Raw genomic sequence first — 20,308 nt, 5'->3', positions numbered from 1 at the left:
TCATGACAATGGTACATTGGTTTAGTGTTGTTTAGATATAAACTCGCGTAAAGCTGTTACGTCAATTCATCTATTTGTTTCGCATGTTTTTCACGTGCCCCACAAAATAATGCAGGACTTAAAAACTGATTTTATTAACTTTTCCATTTGCTACCAGAATTCACGGCTCCTCTTACAATACGACAAGGGTGGATAAAAAGTAACAGAGTAACGCGAGTTTCTGCTGTCTACCCCCAAATTACAGTGCCCAGTAGCACCTTTAGAAATATGAAATTTAATTATGTATCGCATACTCACTCTGTTCGTTTGTAAACATCATTGTGTATACCCTTGAGCGTTTTCCCTGGCTGTGCCAGTCAGAAATCAATTTAATTTTAATGCCATATAAAGACAAATGACGTTACTTCATCAATTGTTAATGACTCAACAAAAGGTTCGCAACACTTCCTAGACCTCAATTGAAATAAAAAAAGAGTTCCTCTTTATATACTATGCACATACATGTACAATGTTCATGAAAATGTATTAATGTCCAAATACTATGCATTGCATAATGTAAAGTATAACATCGCTAAAAGGTTCCTCCCTTTTGTCCACTTAGGGCACATACATTCCTACACTAAATACAATTTCAGGTATGAAGCTTACTCAATGTCGACATTGGGAAGTTACAGTAATGTCGACGCAAAGTAGTGTCATTTCGACACAAAAAGAGTATACCATGGTGTCGACACAAGATATTGTTATTTCGACACAAGGAGAGTTCTATGGTGTCGACACAAGGAGAGTTCAATGGTGTCGACACAAGGTATCGCTACAGTAAACTAGGCTCCAATCACGCTTTCACTCCAGTGCGCGTCTAATGCTACACGACTCGTCACTAACACTACGCCTGATTAAGTTGTTAGCGTTTTACTATTCATACGTTTACGTATATGTAAGCATACGAATGGTTTTGATTTCTGTAGCACTTTCTCAATTTTACCCCTGATTGGACAAACACGAATCTACATAAAGTAAGTCTCTGGGTACATCGATCTCTGCATGTAACAGCATTAATGGACAAAATACGCGTAAAGTTAGGACATCTCTCGACTGTCCGATATTTATCCAGTACCACGCGCGCGTTAAGCCGAACATGACAGTATCGCTGTCTCCCTTAATCTGCTGCCTGAGAGCCGATGCCTTGGCTAAGTTTCAGCTGTATGATGTTATTTCTATCCCTAAAGCCCACTAAATGGAGTAATAGCAGGTAATCGTATTAAGTATAAAATATGTGTGCTGCCCTGCTTCCTATCCCTGCTAGATTTGATAGGTTTCTAGTCTACTCTCGCTCTTAAATATAGCCACTGCCGATTTTCACTGTTTTAGGTAACGCTGAAAGACTGTAAGAAATCGAGTGTGATATATAAGCCATACTAGGTAATATCAAAATGCGAGTTTCCACATTTTACATTATCAAAATAAAAGTTTCGAGAGATGTTACATTTTCAGACAGCACATAACATGCAATTATTTTAGTCCAAAATCACTCATGGTCTGTGAATATTAATCTTGAACAGATCAATGTGATTGATAAATGACTAAATAAAGCCATCGTATGTAGGACAAATATGAGTTCCTGATAACATATTCAAGGACGAGAGTTCAGCGCATTGATACAGAAAATGTAAAGCATCTTAAGAGTGGCCTTATTTGGAAGACATAGTTTTAGGAGTCCAATACTTTGGCGAGTCTGATCAGGGAAATAGGGTTGAAAGGAAAACATCCTTTGCCTGATCTGACCCTACTTTCATTAATTTAATGTTTCACATCTTAAATAGAAATTAAGGACAGCTCCTTAACTAAGATATTTTCCTTAAATGTAAAACGGTTCCATGTGAGGACAACACTCACTCACTTATCATTGGCTGTTCAGTTCAAGTCCTCTTGTCTGTGTATGATTTAAATCCACAGACATCGATGCTATATTTACGACACATAGCCTTGATCCGAAAAAGAGGATTCCGGATCACCTTCCTAGCTATGCAAGCTTATCATGGGAAAACTAAACTTGTTCTGTCCTAACAGAGAAAGGGGTGTTCAAACAATAATGAAATGTCCATGAATATCTTTGCACTTATGAAGAAGGGTTTTTTCAGGAAGACATGTCCTTGGACATTTGTTCCGTTAGAAGAATTGTTCAAGATAGCAAGGGAATAATATAATCTTCCTCTCCTTTGAGGACGTGATAGAAAACCTTCAACCAAAAGTGTTAAATATTCTTGGTTATCTAACCCGACCCTCGAATTTGATATTTCTTGGTCACATCCGTAGGGGATGATTATTTTTCTTCCATCATACTATTTTATTTATTTGCAATTCAAAACAATGTTGACATGACGTGCTTGCATTGTTGGCGTTACGTGATTTCATTGATGCCGTGACTTATTACGTTGTTACCAGCACGTGCTATATCTGTTATATAATATACATATTATATTATAATTGATGTTTCCTATCTCTGCCACTTCTATTACCGTTCCTGGCCGTGGAGTCTCCCTCTAAATTGAAGCCTAGAGTTTGTTGAAATGGGGACAGAATGACGCGCACTACTACTTTACGATATTTCAGTGTCGCACTTTAAAGCGGTCGGTGAATGACTCTATGTTTTGCACAGTTATATTCGTCTTAAGATCCCGGCTACTGCGAATACAACCCCATAAATAGAATAAAAGCATCAGGAGGAAGACTAACATACGAGGAAGAGAGTACTAGATGAAACCATCTATTGGCGTTTTGACCCGGGAAGGGATGATTCTTAGGGAAAGCAACTATCTTGGGCTTTTGTTATCGGTGGTGATGGATGGTATCAATCCGCAATGAGTAGACGGCCTGAAATATCACCCTCACGTTGATCCAAATTTATCACTGTAAAGGATTTGTCCCCAACACGGACTATCCCATACCTACTGATGGTGTATTGTCTTCGTTTCCATTCTGTCATTCTGTCCGACCGTCAGTTCTCTCTGTCATTCGGTTCAACCGTCTGTCCGATTGTCCGACCGTCTGTCTTATCGTCAATCGGTCTATCCGTCCGTCATGTAGTTTGTCTTCGCGAAGGCCTATCATATCGCCATTCCTAGAGAGAGAATAACATGAAACACTTTTTGGACGATAGCCACCTTTGTGAGGGGGGAATATTTCCGGACTTTGACAAAACAAATTAAGATCCCATTAAGAGGCTAGACCGTTGAAGCTGCTACCCCTCTCGCGAAGATTAACAGACGTATTCACATATGTATGGACACTCCCTGATACACATTGACTATTGTTTGTAATAAATCAAACAAGTTGTAGTCCAAAAACACAATCACGCACGGTAATGTCGCGCCATGAACTGTTCCCAGTCAGCTGTAAATACATGTTTGTAAAAGAATATCAGCGAGGAGAAGAATGTACTTCATTCTTCGCCGAAATATGTAAGGTTTTATTTTATCACTACTATAAGGTATTGGCACGGGTATATTTCATATGTCATGCGTTAATACGGTCCAGAAGTTTCCATGTACGTGTACGCACAGAAATTTCGGGAGATGCCCATGTTATTGTATATACATTATACATTTGAGTGATGCACCTGATGACACGTATATACCTACATATGTATACTTAATGTTATGGCCCACTGAACTACAAAGTCTGTGTCTATTGGCTGTCTATTGATATATACACGTATAAAATGCACTAAATTCATCTAATGCAATAAGTCTTCTGCTATGCATACAATGTACCTATGGTATTGATGACTCTGTATAATGCTGTTAGACAATGTGATGCCCCTCAGTATCCTTAGGTGATGCCCCTTGGTACCCCTAGATGATGCCCTGTAATATATTCTGCTATTAGTGATGCATCGCGGTACTCCGAGGTGATGCTCCTCGGTAACCACACGTGATGCCATGTAACATATTTTGCTGTTGGGTGATTCCCTGTAACATGTGATGCTCTGTAACATATTCTGCTGTTGGGTGGTGCCCTGTAACATATTCTGCTGTTGGGTGATGCCCTGTAACATATGATGCCCTGTAACATATTCTGCTGTTGGGTGATGCCCTGTAACATATTCTGCTGTTGGGTGATGTCCTACAGTACCCTTAGGCGATATAGTCATTGGTGCTCTGTAGTATCTACAATGAGCGTACTGGTATCGTGGAGTGGATGATACCTTCACCTACAGTTTTAGAGTAAATGATGCCCGTACAGAATGTTTGTAGTAGGTGATGCCCCTGTGTTGATGTTAAGGTCTATTACGGACATTGATGGCCATTAATGTACTGTGTAATCGGATGGAATCATCTTGTAGGGTCCTCAGCTGCTTGATTAGACTAGCAACATGTCTGTGTCCAACACTACGTGCATACCATAGGTTCAATTTGTGTTCGTGGAACGTTCAATTTTATCCACGATTAGATAAACATGAGTAGACCTAGCCCGTCCTGAATACATATCGACCGTTTGGGAAAGATGTATGTATCTGTCTGTTGGTCTGTCTGTCTGTCTCGTATGGAACTCGCGCACGCTCCACTGATCTCCCCCACAAACTTACACCATATGCATCGCTGTTAGATACGTAATAATAATTCATAATCTATATAGATCCCGCCAAACAATCGATCCCTTAATTTATCAAAAGCTTTACATTTTGAGTAGATTATTAAAGAGATATTCTGTGTTAACGTAAATTCTGTTTAATTTGGTATGGGGTATAACCGATGGCAGCAACACAAACGTTGGCCATACAGTCTATACCGAAACAATCCACATGTACAGAACGCGCTCAGTTGGACTATTTTCTGGTCGCGGAAGGGTACGTTGTAAACTACTTCATGTCCAGCATGTCTTACGGTCGGTATATGTACCACGTAGCACAGAACATGTAACACAAGCCATCTCCAACCCCGTAAGGTGTTGTGGCATACCAAAGCTCAGAGGAAATTGGGCGAGTAGTGTTTCTGTTCAACATGTGTACTCATACAATAGGCATAGTTGTTTACAACATGTATGACAAAAACAACGCATAGAGTTCCAAAACAATGGTTTGCCCCTAAATACCAGAGCCTCCCAACTTTGAGTAAACACGGAATAATTATGTATTACATTTGGGATATGGATTGTTTTACTAACGACAAATACCGGATTTAATAGTGATTAGTATGTGTAACGTAATAATGAACTTCTACGTACAATGACGAATATATCTTTATTTTCATGTTATTGAATTTCCTCTCCTGACGCCATCAACATTGTTACTAGTCCCTGTGAATTTACCATCATTGTCACTGATCCCGTTGACATAACCTACGTTGCAACTTGTCCATGTGACGTCACAGCCTATGTCATTGTCACTATGGCTATTCCACTAACAGTGGTCCTTATGACGTCACCACTGATGACGTTGATCCCTATAACGTCACAACTGCCACTGACCCCTATGGCTGTTTCATTGACAACATTGGTCCCTATGACGTCACCACGGATGACATTTGTCCACATAACGTCACCGCTGTCACTGATGCCTATGGCTGCACTAGTGTTTGGAATCACTATACATTTCATGATCGATCATCACACTTTCTTTAACGATCGATGCTTAATTATTGACCGATCATGAACAGTAAAGGAATTATATGTAAAAACATTAACAAAGATAGGGGAAAGTGTTGTCGATTTGTTTTAAGACATCTACATTGTAGCTATGCTTTAAAATGTTGTTTTCATGCATTATAATATAATTTCAATTTACCAGTAATATTGTTCATTTATTCATTGTTGATGTCGGCTGTAAATCTTGAAAATTGCCATGATATAGTCAAGATTATTCGAAACAACACTGGGCTGCACCACTATAACCATTGGTACCTATGACGTCATAACCACTTTCGCGAGTTCCTGTTAACGTCGCTTTGACATGACGTCAAGTTAAAGGCCACCGAAAAATTGCAGCTGAAGTTAGCGGTGCCAAATAACTGTTTAGTAATTACGGTTCAGCATTTACATTGATTTGTTTCGTGTATGTGCTTGATTAACGTGCACCTTAAACTGATATAGGATTGTAAAGAACTTTTCCCTAGATAAAACCTGCTTAATCTTCATTTCGAATACAGCTGGGAATTTTCACTCGACATAGTACAATTTTGGTTTCGTCGGTACATCGCACTTAAACGAAATGATGGTACAAAGTGCTGTCTACCTATCTGTTCTGCCATCTGGACATGCGATGTTTGGTGGGAATGGATCAGCGAAATCAGTGCTCACATAACACAACCACTGCTCACAAAATTATACAAATTAATTATCACATTGTATTTTTCTGAAAAGATATATTACTTAAGTGATCAAGCAAATTGACATAAATTAATTGTATGTAGTGTGTTACTTCAACCATGTTTGTATAACTAATTCTATATTATTACTGACGAAAGTTAAATATAAGAATTCCTATTGTCTGCCGTGAGAATTAATCTCGATCCATGATTGACTCCAGAAAGAGGCTGTGGTTTAGTCCACTGTTGGATTGTTTACTTGCTATACTGCTAACATTCCCTCGATTCATCCCTTACTTTAAGCGCTTAAATCCTTTATGTGTAGTCCTTAAACATGGGTGTTGAAAACCTTTCACTATATATACAAAGACATTTAAATATGGTGTGACATCGATTATCGGCGGAAGGTAGACTGGTCGTGAGAACCGGTATAGAGGTAAGGATGTAAAGCATATATATTATCTTGGGCGATACTATGATAAATACACTAACACAATGGAGCACTACGTCATAAATACTTAAGTGTTGAAATGCTTTTCATGTCTTCGAACTCATTGTCATCTTGTGTTTTGATAGTAAACTCGAATCTAAGGCTTACCGCAATATTGATTTTACCGAAACGTTGTCCGTTGTACAAAGGAGACATGTGGATCTTCAGAAGTTTTTTTTCTTCGACAAGCAATGTTCGACAATGACAATAATGTTATGTAGATATCTATCGGAATGATTACAGTTATCGATTAAGGAAGAATACCACAGTGTAAGTTATAGCCGCTCAGAAGAATTCCACTTAATAGTTTTCACACGGAGATCATCACTTAATAATGAAAGATGAAGCAATCCAAACGCATATATTGCTTATTATTTTTAGATGAAAACATCCTCGGTAACATTGATATAGTGATTTACCATTCCTTAATAGGAACATGTTTTTATTAGTGAAGGCGTTTTTAAGCGATAACTTGTGCGTAATCCCATTTGTTTGATTAAACAAATAAACTATGTTGAAATATAAATAAAATATATCATATGTCATCAGGTACTCGCCCAGAAAATTCGTTTATTTATTTGTTTGTTTGCTTATTTTTTATTAGGTTATCTGAGCGAGGTTCAGTAACCGATTCCAATTTGGCTTTGTTAGGCGTCGTCCATCGATAGTGAACATTTTCAAATTTGTGACTTCTTATCAAAAAACTTTTGAACCAGTTTTGATGAAACTTTACAGAAGCCTTTTCGGGGCAAATGTCAAGCAAAAGTGTTATAATATATTATCCACCCCAATCAGAAGCCGGGGGTTTGGGGCAAAAAAAAGGATCAATTGATTGAAATTTCAAAAATCTTCTCAAGACCCGGGTATTGTAGAATCAAATACTCTTCATGGATACATTGTGTAAAATTCATGGCCCCTGGGTTTTAAATCTCTCCCCGAGAAGAAGGTTAATTTACAACTCTTTAAATAGCTGTTTAGAATTACCTTGTAAATACATAGAAGATAGTAGCATGTTTAAGATTTAGATGACCGTTAAGGCCCATGGATCTTTTGTATGTATGTTTGATACATATATATATCTTTATTTGGTTTCCTTTCCTAAGACGTGTTTTGTTCGAAATGCATCTGAAAGCAACCAGTTAGAAAAACGTTCATTAAAATTTGAAAAAAAGGATATTTGTATTGAATATAAAAAAAAAATTAAAATATCAGCACACTGGGAAGCTCTACTAATGTAAATGTGTAATACTAATCTCACACAGTCTCACCAGAGTTTTGTTTCATTGGAGTTTTGGTTCCTTCAATATAAAGTTGGTATGTCCATTGCTAGAAAGATGTTAGGTGGAGGAGGATTCCTGAGAGGGATATATGCAGCATTAAAATTATGTTTGAGCTGTTCTCTTCTAGAAAGCACGTCTCCTTTCTACTACAGACTGTTTTGGTGTCGTTATACGGCGATGAAGAGTTCTCCGTTCCGGGGAGTTTCCCCCCTTAACAATCAAGTTCAAATAATGTAGAGTTTTGCATCTCTTCTAGCTATGAAATATTGCGCACGGAATGTCATTGATGGAAAGTTGACTTCTTTGTCAGCTCAAAGACAGTCTGCCTCTTATTCGTAGCTATAGTCTGACAAAACATAACATTTCCGATGTACTTGAGACACACACTTAAGTGTAGATAAAATCGGAAGGGATGTTGAAGTGCACGTAAGAAAGACAATTATAAAGTTAGTGCGAAGTTTATCCTCTGGATTGTGCGAGCATTAAAATGGTGTACAGATGAATCCCTTGGATCCTTCGGGCTCTAAAATGGCGTACGAATCCTGTTGAATAATTCAGAAACGAATGTGTTGATTCCCGTCAGGAAAGTCGATTTTATCAACTTGACAAACCATTAAACTGACAGAGCTAATGCCAGCTTACAATCAAACTTATTAATCTAATAATTTCTAATATTGTTTTGCATTACTTTGAATGGAGTCGGCGTAATACATGCCGCCGTGCCGGTGTTCGAGTGAGCTGGGCGAGCAATCCTTCAGTGAACCAGGCAAACGCCATTACACACAGCTATATGTATCGATTTTAAGCGGAGGTAAAGTAACATGCATTTCATTATAGCCTTCGCCAGCCTTCTACAGCTGTACGTTTGATGTGTCTTCAAAGTAAGAGTATCTGTAAAACAAAAGCCTAATTAAATGTCATGCATCTGTGATCACCGGTATGACACAAGTAGATTTTGTACGGCGTTAGGAGTGTTATTGTTTGTATTGATAAATACATGAACCCGTCATTCCGTGTGAGATCATTATAAAGTAAATGTTTTTGTCAACAAGCGTTTTATCCTTTTTGTAGTGACATAAGGCGTTATTGTAATATTGTATTCCCGCAATTACATACATATGTATGGCCACTAGGCCTGGACACGCTAGCGAAACACAGTTGTCATGTTGATTCTAAATGTAACCAATACACTTGGTCACTTGGTACACTTAAACTATATCTAGGTAAACCAGAACTGCGATGTGTGATAACGATTGCCAAGACCATAGGTTAATAGAAATACAAAGTTTATCGCTAATTAAAATATTAACTCTTTAATTTTCACTGATTTTTGAACGGGCTTTAATATTTCTTTTACAAAGCATGCCGCATCGGGTTGTTGGTTGTACATGCATGTATGTACAAGGATCAGTAGAAAATACACGGGTACTGCCAGTACCTCCTCCTCATGTAGCCATACATCGGTAAATAATTCTATGCAGTATAGCGATATTTCTACATTAATCTTCAAGATATTAGAAGGCTTATTGATGTTCTCGAGACATTGTGATAATTTTACTTAATTAGATATGAAACTTTCATTTGATAGTTAATGTTAAAAATAACAGATCATTTGGAAAGTAAACAAGACGGGCTACCTAGTAATATTTGTCTGTTAATGTAACAATCGAATCCTTTAGGGTTGTTGACGGGGCTAAATAAAAAAAAACTTTGTCTATCCACTCGGCGAGGGTATATAGAGCAAGCTTTGCATGCCCACTTGCCGAGCTTTGTACAAGCTTTGTATGCCCGCTCGGTGAGGGTAAATAGAATAAGCTTTGTATGCGCAGTCGGCGAGGGTATATAGAGCAAGCTTGATAAGCCCTCTCGTCGAGGGTAAATAGAACAACTTGATATGCCCTCTCGTCGAGGGTAAATAGAACAAGCTTGATATGCCCTCTCGTCGAGGGTAAATAGAACAAGGTTGATATGCCCTCTCTTCGAGGGTATATAGAGCAAGCTTGATAAGCCCTCTCGTCGAGGGTATATGGAGCAAGCTTGATATGCCCTCTCGTCGAGGGTATATAGAGCAGGCTTGATATGCCCTCTCGTCGAGGGTAAATAGAACAAGCTTTCTATGCATGCACCCACGGCGTAAATGGTAAATAGGGCAAGCTCTATACGCTTATTCGTCGGTGTCGGTCTTTTTATTTATATATATTAGCATACTAAAGTGATTGGTGTTGCTGTCGACATTTTTCTTGTTAAAACCTTTTGAGATAGTGATTAAATGTACAAATATTAGGTAGGAAGTGAATTCATTTAGTATTCATAAGCAGTGTAATTTTCATATGGACAAAATTCCTGAAAACGATTTGATCAATTTGCTTTCTGTCCATTCTTATTTGTTTATGACTGAAAGCATTCACATGCTTAAAACAAAGGGTCGAAACGGTATATATGCTTCTGAATGGTATTTGACGCCGAGATGCGTCATATGCTATAGATAGCAGTGTGATTGACAAATCTTCTTTCGTATGACTCTGTTGCTATGGCTACCACCTCATGGAAGGTTACCTCAGTACAGAAATAAAAACAAATCCCCATCGCTACATCGACGGGAACATATGAAAATGCCATTATTACTGGTATTGTGTTTATTTAAGATATGGTAACCCGTGTGTGGCTATGTCTATCATTACGTACCACAATCTATGTCAGATTCCCTTGAAGTTAACTACAATTGCGCAATACGTATATCTTGTAGCATTTATATATACATGTATATAATGAATTTCAAACATGTATCATTAATGTTACTTCGTATTCCCCCAACCCTCTATGCATACATTTCTTTTCTTTTTTTTTCCTTTTTTTTTTCCTTTTTTTTTTTTTTTTAAATATATCGAAGTGCAAAACAATTTTCTGCTGAGACATTAAGACCGACGTGTAGAGACAGATTCTTCCTCTAGTACCATTAGTGATTTCGTTAAAACGCACCGATAAGACTTTCAGACCGTTTAGCATATTTGTGATGACTGTCCTGATATGGAGAATGCTCAAAATGGACGTCCTTGTCATGTCGTTAATCACATTGCTTTCTATCCTCCCAAAGCGACAAACTTAACCAGGGATATTCATTCCATAGTAATGCCGCAGGTTTGATCAACGACCTCTACCCTCACCTCCCTCTGCTCAATTAATATCAATACCATATTGCACCGACAGCAACAGCCTTCATTTCATGCACAGCGCTTTTACATTATCAACTACGGTGTTGCAGGCATTCCCGACGCTGTCTATAGCTGTGATCTTGGTATCGTGCTTTTCTCTCTGTTACAAATAGCCAATAATGATAATCTTCCCTATTTTGACCGTCTCACTGATATATTCTTCAATTAAGGTAACCAATACTCTGCACATTAGTGACCTTGACCCCATAGTATACTATAATCAGTATTACTAACTACAGCAGCGGTTACCATGTCGCCGTGGTACTTAAGCAGTGACATTGGCCCTGCTACTTTTCACATGGATGACCTAGATTTTATGCTAATTATACATTAGGAATACAGTTCAAAGCGTTGATAATGAACCTGTTATACTTTAGCAGTGGCCTTGACCCCTATTGTCCTCTACATTAAGGTAGTCAGTTATATCTATATTGGTGAACTATGTTATACTATTCATTTCCGCGACGACTTTGGTCCTATTTAATTTTTGCAACGTCCTTGACCCGCGTCGTCTTCTACATTACAGGAAGTCAGTACTCTTTACATTGGTGACCTTTGCCTTGTTTTAGATTATAGATTTATAATATTGTTCCCAGAGGTGATCATGATTCTGTTATACTTTAGCAGTGTACCTGACCTTTTTATCATCTACTTTACAGGTACACACCAGCACCGCCATCACTTCCCAGAGGTTTTTTCCGAGGAGGATCGCCTCATCAAATACTTACTCCGTATCAACTCAGTGCGATCTCTCTACAGCAGACCGGTGCTGAACTATTCTGATTCTGTAAACGTGAAATTTGGATTACAACTTATACAAATCATGGACCTTAACGAACGGGATCAAGTGCTCACACTAAACGTCTGGTCGCATTACGTAAGTACCCGCTTTGTCTACGCCATATTTAAATACTTTTGACTGTGGTATCAAAACCCTATCACACATAAATATATTCCAGGATGCATTGTCTAGGAATATGTTTTGTACGTACATCGGTAAGATACATCTTTCACTACAAAATGTCTAAAATTTTCTAAAAAAACGTACGATTGCATTTCAAATGTCTGTGGGGTTCATTAGTTGATTATAAATTTTAAGTTAATGGTAGAACAGAGATTTAATAATTTCACCGTGTTGTACATCTGGTCACAAACATATATCGGGAACTATCGGGAATTCCCGGTGACTCATGAAGGAATGCAGAAAGGCCGGAACAAACACGTGTTAGGCAAACATTCATATTATCAATCAGTTTCCAATCGCATATTAATCAATTGATGAGCTCGATCAAAAAGATTTTAAAAGTATGACACCACCTCTTTACAAGTAGTCTTCCGCATCCCATGGCATTTGCTGCTTTGGCGTTTGTTGTCGATGAGTCACAAGACGGTTACTCCTAGAAGCACATGGTCTTATCACTTTCTACAGTTTCAACGGTCTCCATGACAACCTGTTGTTATGTTCATATTTTGTCATGTTGTCCTCGTTTTTATAGATTTTGATAGAATTATGGTTTCGTTATTATGTAGGTATTCTTTGTTGTTTTGGGTCAGCTTTGGACTACTTCACCGTGTTAATGGTATCGCCTGGAATGACATTGGGCGTTGAAATGGACATTTCTAAACTTGGATTTAACATTGATTTGTAGCTTTGGTCTGTGTTTGAATTTTAATTCTATTTCGAAATATGCATATATTGCATACTCGGAATTCAATCATCAGGTGTGAAAATCTCTCTTGATATCCCTTTATACTGTACAAATATAAACTGACCAGACTCGGTCCTAAAATCAATCTGTCAAAGTTTATTCTGGAGAAACAACGCTACCACTACATGTATCACTCCGTGTAAGCTATTCCCGCTAAATTAAGTCTAGTCCTCCGATAATTCAGAGATACTCTACTACATAAAACATGGTCTAAGATATTTCAGGGATATCTGTCTCCATGAAGTTTATTTAAGCATTGAACTGCTTTCAGTTGGAAGTTATGGGCTGATGAATGCCAACTGGACAAAGGCAAATTTAATGAAGCGCGCAGTTCAATGCTTATATTTACATTTGACAACGATTTTTAAAGACTATATCCAGGAATTTTGCTCCGACGATGAATGAACAAATTATTATCGTCAAAGACGGAACAGCCTTTTCAACAGCCATCTTTCGTTATCGCCGACGTGACAATTATGACGTCACTATATCAATGACGTCATAATAAAGATTTGGAAGTTATGGACTCATAACTTCCAAGTGGACTTGGTAAAGTTATATAGTGGGGCTGCAGTGTATTTGTCGTGCGATTTTTTTTTGAAATTTTGAAATTCAAATTTCAGTTGGCAGTTCATAAGCTGGTGAACTCGAAACTGAATTGGTAGGGTTATATAGTGGCAGTGCCATACAATGGTAAATATATCTAAATATTCCCGAGATATGCTGCGCTACACCAAACCTTGTTTAGAGATGCTCCCGAGATATTTACTTCACCAGCTCTCATATAAAGATAGTTCTGAGATATCCCATTTCATCAGTAGAGATATTCCCAAGATATCCCGCTTCATCACGTCTTATGTTAAGATAACTTCCGAGCTAACTCGATTTACAAAGTCTTATACCAAATACATTCAGAGATACACTGCTAGGCCATGTCCAGAAATATTTAGATATAACCATGTCTAATCTAAATGTATTCTAGAGATACTTTGGTACATAAGAACATCAAGTCTAAAAAAGAGATAACCGTTAAGTCAATATCAACCTAATATAGAGATTACCTGATTCCTCTTATCTATTAGATTCAGAGATGCGCCGACACACCAACTACGTATAGTTTATAAAGGGTACCAGCTTCACCAAGTAAAATTTATTTAGAGATATCCCGATTCCAATCAATTTACTTCAACCATTTTTATCTATGGAAACATAGCAACCGTAAGCCCGGGTCTAACTAGCGACACCAATGTTCGGCCTGTCTAGAGACTACCAGATAGCCAGATACAGTCTATTACAATATCCGTATAGCGTCGGTAAATTGTACAAGTCTGCGAAATGTTTTATGAAACGTCCAAGTTCGTTGTGAAATTTGCATTATGATATAAAAAACAATTTGTAAATAGATATGAAAAACTACACATACATGTCCTTAAATTTCACTATATTGCATGGCATTACATCAGGATTGATACATGAACGTGATTGTGCCACACGTATCCCCTGATCACGTGACCGAAGTAGTGTGTACGATTACATATACATATATGCAGATTGTTACTTATTTGTAAGGGAAACCCTCACTTTTATACATAAACCATTACTTTGTTATTAAATCTGACGTTTAATTTCCTGCCGAGCTTGGCCCGTAGACAGACAACGTTCAAGTCGAGGGTCTGACCAGAGACAGAGCTGTCATATCAAGGCAAATAAATCAACTTAGATCTGGAAACCAAACGGCTGGACCCTCATCCTTTTTGATTGAAGTTTGTTTCCAGGAAGGAGAGCTGGCCGGAGAACTCTGTGCCGTCATCCGTGGCGTGGAAACCTAGTCTCGGACAGCGACCCCAGACATAGACATAGCACTGACGACCAATCACGTGCACTCGAACACGCCACTGGTGGTCAACCACGCGTACTCTATGGGATACCATGTACACGGCATCGGTGGTCAATCACGTGCTCGCAGAGTGAGCTTCCGGACGCGGCTCTGGTTCTTCATTACACGTCCTTCATTTTAGTTTATTCATCCGTTTTTCGATTAATATACCAAATATATGTTTTGATAACGTCATCAATAACGAGGGTTTTTTTTTTCCGCAAAAATCATTCGCGATCTGACAAATTATCATCTAACATTTCAAAGAACATTACTGACCATTTCACATAGTTATGGAATGTTCGAAAATAAGACTAAATTGGCGCTCGGTATGTTGTACAACGCCTGTTATGACGCTAGTTATCAAGTACGACGTCGTTTATTCCATTGAATATTTTTCGCTTTTGTTGTTTACTGGTTTAAAATGACACGCTTCATGTTGAAAAAATGCAATTCACACACCGGGTCCGACCCGACCTCACTCATCGTCACCTCCATAAATGATTCCTACGCGCCAGACTAAAGCTTCCCGAAGTGTAGTCGTTAATTTAGCCCGTAAGGTCAAATATAGAATACTCAACCGAATGTAAATATGACGTCATAGATGTAGGACGACGCCAGTTTTTAGTCCATGTATGTTCGGCGACGCCTGTTATGACGCCATGTACATGTATAATGGACGACGCCAGTCATGGCGTTTGGTGTGTAGCACGGAATCTGTGTGTTTCATGCTTTCTTAATAAAAAAAAATACAGTTAACATAATAAACAACAGTCTGTGAGATATGAATTTGATTACTCACCACGCTCTCAACAATATTTTACTTAATACATTGCACGAAGCCAAAAATACAACATGAAACATTCGTATGATAGCGTTTCAATTGAATCCACAGTCTGATTACGTGGTTAATGTGTAACATACACACGTACACCTGTCTCGGTTATAAGTACGCTTCATTCTCGTTGTGTATTCTTTTTTAAAGAAAAACTACAAGTTTAGCTTGCATCTTGATAACCACTTGCATCCATGGGGTAAATATACAAAATAAAAAACATCTGCCATTAAATAGCAATAATGGCGTAAATTACACGGTCCATGAAAAACCAGTGGTAGAGTTAACGCTTAGCCCGCGGTAGGGCAACTGGCCGCCTTGTTCTACACAGTAGGGTATAGTATGTTTGCTTATTTTGTAATAAAACCAGTAACATAATGGCTTATTGACAATGATGTTGTATATGTAACTGTGATGATGGTTACCACCTGTTGCAACTCGTCATCTCAAACAGATTTTGTAGCACTATGACTACCTGCTCTACATTAGCCTCACGAGTGAAATATATTTGGTATTACTGAAGACACTGTTAGATATTCTGTTTATTACATTTATTATCAACGAAAACCCTACCCCGTATGCTAACTAGGACTACAGCGATAATTTGTAAACAAAAAAAGAAGTTTCCCCCGTCCAGGTGCTGACAAATATGTCGGGCTTTCTGATTGGTCAATTATTTTGGTATTTTCTAATCTTTAATTTGATTGGTCAAATCAGCAAAAGTGATATTTTTCACTAGTATTTTCACTAGTGAAAAATATGATATTCTTCACTAGTGAAAAATATGATATTCTTCACTAGTGAAAAACATGATATTCTTCACTAGTGGAAAATATCACTTTTACAGAATGAATAATTTTTGATATTTCCCTGGTAAAAATGTAATAAATAATGGTAGTTCTAATCTGGTATAATTCTTGTTTGTGATGTTGATTTCAGTAACGGTAGTTCTAATCTGGTACAATTCTTGTTTGTGATGTTGATTTCAGTAATGGTAGCTCTAATCTGGTATAATTCTTGTTTGTGATGTTGATTTCAGTAATTGGTAGCTCTAATCTGGTATAATTCTTGTTTGTGATGTTGATTTCAGTAATGGTAGTTCTAATCTGGTATAGTTCTTGTTTGTGATGTTGATTTCAGTATTGGTAGTTCTAATCTGGTACAATTCTTATTTGAGATGTTGATTTCAATAACGGTAGTTCTAATCTGGTATAATTCTTGTTTGTGATGTTGATTTCTGCATTGGTAGTTCTAATTTGGTATATTTCTTGTTTGTGATGTTGATTTCTGCATTGATAGTTCTAATCTGGTATAATTCTTGTTTGTGGTGTTGATTTCAGTAATGGTAGTTCTAATCTGGTACAATTCTTGTTTGAGATGTTGATTTTAATAATGGTAGTTCTAATCTGGTGCAATTCTTTTTGAGATGTTGATTTCAATAACGGTAGTTCTAATCTGGTATAATTCTTGTTTGTGATGTTGATTTCAGTAATAGTAGTTCTAATCTGGTATGATTCCTTTTTGTGTTTTTGATTTCTGTAATGATGTATCTCTGGTTTGTAATTGGTTGTGTCCCGGAAAATGATATTCTGTCGTGTCATAATTGTTTCCTATGTTCCAGTAGTAATTAGCTTTATCATTATTTCTAAGATTCCTATGATGTTCTCACGGTCATTAGTACTACCTTTGTTTCTGACATTTTCTGCCCTGCAGACAGGGCCAAAGAATTATACCTGGTGCATCTATTTCATGGTCATAAGAGGCGACTGAAGTTATGATCGTATCTGTTTTCTTCTTTCTAAAGAATATTTTTTTCTTCCTATCATCTCGCTTTACACTTCATATTGTTAGGCATTTAGGCGAACGTTCGTCCTTTCGAGGAAGGCCCCGGGTTCCGTCTCATGCCGAGACGTATCAGAGGCTATAACAATGGTAGTTTCTACTCTTGTTTATGTTAGCGTCCGTCCTTTCGAGGATTTGGTTTGGTTTGTTTTTGTTTAACGTCCTATTAACAGCCAGGGTCATTTAAGGACGTGCCAGGTTTGGAGGCGGAGGAAAGCCAGAGTACCCGGAGAAAAACCACCGGCCTACGGTCAGTACCTGGCAACTGCCCCACGTAGGTTTCGAACTCGCAACCCAGAGGTGGAGGGCTAGTGATAAGATAAAGTGTCGGGACACCTTAACCTTTCGAGGAAGGCTCTGGGTTCCGTCTCATGCCGAGACGTATCATAGTCTATAACAATGGTAGTTTCTACTCCCGTTTAGGGCTTATCATTGGGGGAGTGTGACGACTGGTTCGCCCGTTGTCAGTATAATGTGACCCCACGGGGTGTCCTGCTATGTGCCTTGGGTAGTATGCTTCAGTGAGGTAGCACTATGGCATCAGCTTCGCGCTTTCTCAAGGAGACAACCACATATATACGGCAGCCTCCCAATACACACGCAGGGGAAGCTATTACCATAGGTGTTGATAGGACGTTAAACAATACTAAACCAAAGTCAGAAAGTATAGCGGGTTGGTATGAGACTAGTACATATGCTACTTTGTACAATACATCTGACATTCGATTATAACAGCACTTTTATAATTTCGTAGAATCACCGATTGACTGCAATCGGTAATGTAATTCAATTTGGACAATAATGCTACAAATAATCTGTGTGTACAACATATAAGGAGGTTCTCGGGTGTTTACGTTCCCCTGTTTGAATTAAGTAGGTTCTCGGGTGTTTACGTTCCCCCTGTTTGAATTAAGTAGGTCCTCGGGTGTTTACGTTCCCCCTGTTTGAATTAAGTAGGTCCTCGGGTGTTAACGTTCCCCCTGTTTGAATTAAGTAGGTCCTCGGGTGTTTACGTTCCCCCTGTTTGAATTAAGTAGGTCCTCGGGTGTTTACGTTTCCCCTGTTTGAATTAAGTAGGTCCTCGGGTGTTTACGTTCCCCCTGTTTGAATTAAGTAGGTCCTCGGGTGTTTACGTTCCCCCTGTTTGAATTAAGTAGGTCCTCGGGTGTTTACGTTCCCCCTGTTTGAATTAAGTAGGTCCTCGGGTGTTTATGTTCCCCTTACGGTTTGAATTAAGTAGGTCCTCGGATTCCTACGCCGGGTTTGGGTTACACCAATTTTCTGGAGCGATGCCAAAACATTTGCTATTCCCACCATTTATCATCATCTTCATACTAATCCCGTTAATGCGATATGTAAATTAATCTATCAGCAAAACGTTTCAATTAGATGAAAACAATGATGAAACTGTGAATAGATAAGTTGATTTGAGTTCACGAAAACCCGTGTTAAGAACTGACATAACTTTAATAAGATTTCGTGTTTATAGTATGCGGGTCATAAGATCCATGTGTGAGAAGTATAAAGATATTTGGGCCGGTACATTTGGAGCATTCCCTCATACATCATGTGATAGCTGACGAGAAAATCTACTTGGATTTCTACCATTTTGAAATTAAAATGATTTAAGACGAAAAAAACCTTTTTATTTTTTTCCTTTAAAATACGCTCGGGTAATTGAGAGTATGCTGTAAAAACATAGCTTTCGTCACACCTACATTGTTTTGTTAATGTATATGGACGCTATATTTGAAAATCGATATATTAAAATGTCAAACTGAGCGGCTTCGTTCTTTGGCGATGTCCTTTTTTCAAAAATTCTAGTATACCTGCCATTGAAGCATGATATGCCGTTTATGAACCCTGCATGGGCTATGTTTTTGCAGGATCTACCAATTTTAATATGGTTAATATCATTAATGTTTTAGATCGTTAATTATCTATAAAATGAAAGTATTTTTATTGCATGAAATTTACTTGTTATGGTCATTCTAATTTGAGATTTTATGTTGTTTTAGTATGTTGATAACAGTTAATAACGATCCTTATTTGATGTTAAATTCCTTCTATAGGTCCAGTATCTTCCCCTTTTCTTATCCTATTGTCCATATTTCTATTTTTTATGATATAAATTATCTGAGGATCGTGCAGTCTTCTCCTTCCATTCCCCGCTACAGACGCATGTTAGCCGCTGTGTGTATTGCCGATGGATTCCCGACTTCCGGTGCCCTTACCCACTTCCGCCCTGCTTATCGCCCACTCTAATCGGTAATCAGAACCGGTTATGCTATTTTGTATCATAGCGAAGGTCGGAAGCCAATGACGGTTTGTAAAGTGCGCTATGACGACAAATCACAAAAGATCACGAACACCTTTGTTATTTAGTTTGCTGGCTCTAACCCAGGGCGAATACGGACCATTTCCAATATCTGTCCCTATATTCTCTCCGATTAACACGGAGGAATATTGTTGGGGCTACTCAGATATTAGATAATTTCTGTTTGGAGACAGAACACAATTTGATTTATTGATTTTTAATCAAATAGCTTTCCCTTATCATTTCTGAGGCCTTCGCTGTATGCTTGCCGCTGGTCTTGTATCGTAACGTTGTGGTTAAGGAGCGAGGAAGTGTGTATTAGCAATTATATTACTTTCGGTCAATTGAACATGGACGTGTATCAGATTGGAAAGGAGGTTATCAGCTAGGAGGAACCTACAAATTACACTGTATGACCGAGGTAATGAAACACGTCAGGAAA

General features: G+C 38.1%; 1 protein-coding gene across 4 annotated transcripts in view; it reads left to right on the top strand.

Annotated features, from left to right (window-relative positions):
- The window catches only part of LOC117333626 (neuronal acetylcholine receptor subunit alpha-10-like), a 151,492-nt gene that overhangs the window by 71,658 nt on the left and 59,526 nt on the right, over positions 1-20,308 (top strand). For all 4 annotated transcript variants that reach the window (XM_033893035.1, XM_033893026.1, XM_033893050.1 and 1 more), the window contains one exon: positions 11,947-12,164. In XM_033893035.1, the coding sequence (XP_033748926.1) occupies positions 11,947-12,164 (218 nt within the window). The remainder of the gene's footprint in view (positions 1-11,946; positions 12,165-20,308) is intronic.

Source organism: Pecten maximus, chromosome 1 (assembly GCF_902652985.1).
Source record: "Pecten maximus chromosome 1, xPecMax1.1, whole genome shotgun sequence".
Taxonomy (NCBI): Eukaryota; Metazoa; Mollusca; class Bivalvia; order Pectinida; family Pectinidae; genus Pecten; species Pecten maximus.
This window is presented reverse-complemented; position numbering and strand designations above follow the sequence as displayed.